Source organism: Neovison vison, chromosome 12 (assembly GCF_020171115.1).
Source record: "Neovison vison isolate M4711 chromosome 12, ASM_NN_V1, whole genome shotgun sequence".
NCBI lineage: Eukaryota > Metazoa > Chordata > Mammalia > Carnivora > Mustelidae > Neogale > Neogale vison.
Genome location: NC_058102.1, coordinates 31,645,240 through 31,651,614, shown reverse-complemented (window position 1 = coordinate 31,651,614; position 6,375 = coordinate 31,645,240). Strand labels below are relative to the sequence as shown.

The following is a 6,375-nucleotide window of genomic DNA, read 5'->3' as shown; positions in this document are numbered from 1 at the left end:
CTTCCCTTTCCATCATGTGAGGACATAGCAAGAAGTCATCTGTGAATCAGAAAGCAGACCCTCACCAGACACCAAATCTGCAGTGCCTTGATCTTGGACTTCTCAGCTTCCAGAATTATGACAAATAAATGTTTGTTATTTAATACCTCCTAGTCTATGGTATTTTGTCATAGCAGCCCAAATGGACTAACGCAATTACAGTTATGTTTACGTAAAATAAATTATTTTTAGAATGTAGAGCTATTTAAAAAAATTGTCCTGGGAACACTAGTATAATTTTCTGATTTAACTATGTTTTCTTTCTTGCCTTGGTTATCAGAAAACTCAACTGTAATAAAAATACATATTTCGCTATTCATTTTTTCCTTATTTTATGAGGAAAAGACATGGATATGATATAACATATGACATAGCTACACCACTCTCAAGGGAGGGCAAAAAGACAGAAAGGGGAAAGAAACCTTGACTATGAGTTTTACTGTCATGGCTCTGAAGTTATTATTGGTCCAGAGTGGTCCAGTGTGGCTTTAGAGTAAGTTGGGTCCTGAGGAAAAAAGTATAATCAGATATTTAACGAGTCTAATAGAGTGAAGAGAATAATCTAGAGTCACAGACACAGGTGGTACCATCCTGCCTTTGTCACTTACAAATTATATGACTACTCAGTGCCCAAGTTTCTCAGTGCCCAAGTTAATAACTCCTAACTCTGTTTGTTTTTTGTGGATTGGGATACTAATGTTTCAGTGAGTTATTTCGTGTAGTATAGTGCCTGCTATGTACAAACTCTACACAAGGTACATAAGGAAAGGTAGTTGTGATAGGCAGAAAAGTGGTTCCCCAAGAAGCCCAACTCCTGATCCCTGGAATCTGTGACTACATTAGAGTATATGGCAAAGGGGAATTAAGGTTGCTACTCACCTGACCTTAAAGTAGGGAGACTATCTGAGGCTATCCAGGGAGATTAATTAATTATTCACTTTGGCTAGGCCACATTGCCCTGATATTTAGTCATACAGTATTCTAAATGTTTCTGTAAGGAAAATTTTTGTTGGGATTTACACTTAAATTGGCAGATTTTAAGTAAAACAGATTGCTCTCCATAATATGGTTGGGCCTCATCCTAAATAGCATAAAAGGTTGACCTTCTCAAGTGAAAAGGAATTCTCCATCAGACTGCCTTCAGACTCCACTGGCTCTCCAGCTTGCTAGCTCCTCCATCAGATTTGAGACTTGCCAAGCCTTAACAATTGTGTAAGTCAACTCTTTAAATCTCTATATAAAAACATATGCATTTAGGGACGCCTGGGTGGCTCAGTTGGTTAAGCAGCTGCCTTCGGCTCGGGTCATGATCCCAGCGTCCTGGGATCGAGTCCCACATCGGGCTCCTTGCTCGGCAGGGAGCCTGCTTCTCCCTCTGCCTCTGCCTGCCTCTCTGTCTGCCTGTGCTGGCTCTCTCTCCCTCTCTCTCTGACAAAAAATAAAATCTTAAAAAAAAAAAAAAATATATATATATATATGCATTTATACAAAATATATTAAAGTTATATATATATATGACTAAGACTGTGGGAGATATATATATATATATATATATATATATATATATCCTCTATTTATTCTGTTTCTTTGGAGAATCCCAGTATGGATTTTGGTACTAAGAGAGACTCTATAGGAACAGAATCTTAAAGATGAGTTTTCCAAATTGGCTCTGGGATTTCTGGAATTTGCTCTCTAATCTGATTAAATTTAGAGACTCTAATGACTCTATTTTTAGCAGTAAAGAGAGCACTGATCATTCATGGTGTGATATGGCACAAGAAATACACAAAATATCACCACTGTATACTCACAAACACTTGAGCGGCAAGGATCTTGAATTCGTAGCTCACATATCACATAAATGATCTGAAAGCTGCCCTGAAAAAAGACCCTTATCTCTCCTAGGCACAGGGCTGAGATATCTGAAAAACATATAGTATCATCCTGTGAGCCACTGAATTCCAACACAAATTGAAATCTCAGGCTCCCAGGTTATTTACTGTTAAAGTGAGGACATTGACTAGGGAGAAGCATCATCCTGAAAGCTGGAATGGAGAGATGTGAGAAGACCCTCATGAAGCTGGGAACATTTGAGCCTCTACGTTCTGATGAGTCTTTGCCAGTAGAATTAGTCTCTCCACTCTCAGTAGCCCTACCACCCTCATCAGATTAACCGAGGCAGTTGCCATGCAAGACAATGCTGATTTACCTCAGGACTGACCCCTACCACTGCTTTTGGTACTAACCCAGCAGGCTACTAAAGGGATAGTATGAAGCGTACTTCCAGGAGGAAGTACATTGCTTTCCAAAAGAGGTACTTGAGTTTGCTAATTTATACAAACAAAAACCCTGGGACTGTGTGTGGGAGTGAATATTAAAGATGTGGAATAATAGTGAAAGAAACATAAAGTTAGATCACTCTGAATTTGTTATGGGTCCACTAAGCAGAGGTTCTACTTTTAATGTCACAGCTGAGGGAATTAATAAAGGGCTCCAACAGTTTGGTTGGTTGGTTGGTTGATTGGATGGATGGCTTAAATATGGACTAAAAGGTGGCCCAGAGTGAGTGAGCTAGAAATACCAAACTTGCCTTGGTTTCCTGTCAAGAAAGTAATTCAAAAGCTTAGGGAGATGAAAATGTTAGAGTGGATTTGTTATTTAAGACCTATCTACCCTGGGAAGGTCCAGGAGACATCTTTACAGCCTCCACCCACCCTGCCAATTCATACACTGCAGTGCTTACCCCATCACCTCAGAAGTTGACCTTATATGGAAAGTGGATCCTTATAGCGGTAATCAAGTTACCATGAGGTCATTAGGGTGGTTACTAATCTGATTGATGTCTTTGTAAAAGAGGAAGTTTGAATACACACACACACACACACACACACACACACACACATATACAGGGAAAGTGATGAGGAGAAACACAAGAAGTCAAATCTACAAAGCCAAAGAGATAGGCCAAGAACAGTCTCCTTCACAGTCCTCAGAAGGAACCAGTGCTGCCAACATCTTGATTTCAGACTTACAGCCCCCAGAACTATGAGACAATAAATTTCTGTTGTTTGAGCCATCCAGTTTGTGGTATTTTATGACAACCCTAGCAAACTAATAAACTAAGCATTGAAAACATGCTGTTTTTGTTAACATTTTTACTACTCCTGCATTTTGAAAAGAGTGGAATCATAGTACACCCATCAAATTCATTGAAAGCTTTTGGAAGTGACGGAAAAGGCTTTTTCCATCAGCTCCAAAAGCTGTCCTCATAAACTTAGGCTTAAATGCCTTACTTTTATGTTCAGGAGTCAGCAGGCATAACTTCTGGCTGGCTTACCACATTTTTGGTTGTCCACTTTATCTTTGTCATCTTCTATCCTTTCTTATTTGTTATCTTCTTTCTGGGTTACTAGTTTACCACATTTAAACCATGCCTTTTCCCTACCTCACAAATACGAAAACCGAGTTGGTTAATGCTACCATCCACTTGGTCCTCTTAGACAAAAGCTTATCATAATAAAAATGTTCATTTGATAGGGATGATACGTGTACACATTCAGAAGAATGGTATTCAAATCTTCTTTCAGATTTTTCTCATTCCTCATTGAGTCTTCACCAGTTTGCATGTAATAAAGATACACAGAATCTGTACTTTGAGAAAGATACCTTGATTTGCCTTCTTAGAACCATTCCTTCTTCACCACTAGATGAACTTTCGGAAGGACAGAGGTCTGTTAAGTGGAATTAGGATGTTTCCTATCAGCCTCCCTCTAGAGAGCTTTTCAACTCAGCTCTTTTCTTCCATCCTGCTCAGATCTATCTCACCAAGATATTTTGCTGGCACAGTTTCCATTTCTGACCACTCTATTTGTGAAAACAAAAGGACTGTATCCCCATGTTCCTCTAAGTGGGTAGGCAGAGCACCATTAGAAGCTAGAAACTAGGACTTACTACTCCACAAGCTGGAATCAAATCTATAAAATGTTTTAAAAATAAAATATTTCTAACCTTACACTCTGATGACCCCCCCATAATATCGAACAAGAGGTGACTAATAACCACAAGATGCATATAAACATAGACAAGGTGTCCTACAGTCTTAGTGAAATTCTGAGCTTTAATAAACTCAGAAGTATAAATGCTACAGACTTACAAAAACAACATTTGAAAGGTTAATCACATATATTGCCGTCATACTGGTCTTTGAGTTTGAAGAATAAATTCTCAATTTTAAGTTCTTGTTTCAGTCACTCTGCAGATGAATTTTTTAGAAATCATTAAAAATGTATTATTCTAAACAAGTGCAAAAGACATGGAAATGAGTTTTCAAATGATATCTCTCAGTTATAAGCATTACTACTTCCAGAGTTACTTAAAGCCTTTAAATCCAGTACTTTTGAGACATCACATTATTAACTCACTTTTTTCCTTTTACAAATCCTTTTCTTTAATACGAACATATAATTTTTCTGTTCTTGGTAAGAAAATGTTTATTTTTCCGTTTTGAATCTCACACATCTCAGCAGATAGGTTTTGTAGTTGCCAATTAAAAGACATTGTTCAGCACTTCTCTGCATAATAAACCAATCTTTTTTTCCTTTTTACAACACATTGAAGTGTATTTCTATTGGAATTCCTATAACATTCTCATCACCAAACTATAACCCTGAGGCTTCATTGAATTTGTTCACTTTATCTGTTATTATCACCGAGGACCTAGCTTAAAAATCTAGGTTAAGAAAGAAAATGTGAGGTTTCTTCTGTAAAGAATATTGCAAAACAGAGATCAAAGACACAGTTTCACTTTTCAATCTGTGCAGTCTAACTCAGTTTACAATTAGAGAATGATTTTAATTGTCAAACTTTTAAATTTTATTAAATGTTTGTGGCAATGCATCGAATGAATTCCAGACCTATATAAATACACAGGCAGCTGTTTGTAATTTGCATTTTTATCAGTTTTGAAAGAGCACAATGTACTTCCTGCATCTTATTTTCAGAATTTGCATTTTATCATCTTTGGCTACCCAGTATATAGTATGGAGTACTTGAATATCTCATTCTTTGAATTTTCATTTTTGATTGTAAATCAGATGATATCTGGCACTTTTTTCTTTTCTCATTTTTCTCTTCTCTCAACCTCCAGATTTACTTGCTCCCATTTCTTCTTGGCTCTAATAATAAAGCACACAAAATACTTAAATTATTTTTTTGGGGGGCATTCTTCAAGATACCGATGTTCTGAATTTCTTTGGCTAATTGCTTACCGTACATCTAAAGGCAAAACAAAACCCAAACACATTGTTTTAATTCATATATTTTCAAAATGCTATTCAAACGAATTCAAAATGCTATTCAAACTAATTCCATTTCTTTCCAAAACTTATTGTGTTTTGAATTTGGATGGAGGGATGAAAAAGGATGGAAATGATAGTCCATATAAGGCTGTACCTTAGTGTACTCAGAATGAACAGAATGAATGTTGCATCCTACAGACAGGCACCTCCAATCACACCAGCTATATCCTTATCGGAAAGGACACGTGGCCCCAAGGGAAGGCTGAGATCTCTAATCACCTTCAGCTCCTTTCATTGGTCCCCACACATTTTCCTCTCCTGCTGCATTATCCTCATAGCATCGGACATTTTCCCAAAAGGCTCTTCTCGCCCATTTACACTTCTATGGCCTTCGCTCTGAGATATTCCTTAGTGGAAAAGACTAGTGGCAGCTTGTGCTTTCTGCCTCCTCTCTACAGCAGTCCATCTGTCCACTGGGAAATGGGAAATGATGAAATCGCTCCTCTGCGCCCTAGCAGGAAGTGTAGGGGGAGGAACGCAAGCTAATCTTTCTCTAGCCTGATGATGAAAAGAACAATTGGAAAGGATAGGAGTTTAAGGGTTACAGATTTCCCAGTCAAAAGCTCACGGTAAATAAGAAAATGATCTTTATAATTCTTTTCAATTTCTTGAACCTAAGTCCCTATTCTGCCTGATTTAGAAAACTTATCTGGTCCTTTGCACATAAACTTAGTCCAATTCAGTGATTTCTTAGTTATTTCACATTTATATTTCAACCACATTCAGATTTGAAATTCTTTCTCGGGATTTCTTTTCCTCCCTTTCCCATCTCCCTCTGCTTATGTAGATTTCTGGGGTTGGAACAGGGGAGAATGGTTGCTGCTTTGTGATGGCTAGGTAAAGAATATTATCTCAACAGTCATGGGTTGGGTCTGGTGCTGATGAATGGTGGCCCAGATATATAACCTAAGGTTTCTCAAACTTGAATGTGCATCTTGATCATCTGGAGAACTTGTTAATATGCAGATTTTAATTCAGT

The 6,375-nt window shown here is 37.7% G+C and overlaps 1 protein-coding gene across 2 annotated transcripts in view; it reads right to left on the bottom strand.

Moving 5' to 3' along the window:
* Positions 1–5,187: 5,187 nt before the first annotated feature.
* The window catches only part of C12H12orf50 (chromosome 12 C12orf50 homolog), a 32,008-nt gene continuing 30,820 nt past the window's right edge, over positions 5,188–6,375 (bottom strand). For both annotated transcript variants that reach the window (XM_044228250.1, XM_044228251.1), the window contains one exon: positions 5,188–5,213. In XM_044228250.1, the coding sequence (XP_044084185.1) occupies positions 5,188–5,213 (26 nt within the window). The remainder of the gene's footprint in view (positions 5,214–6,375) is intronic.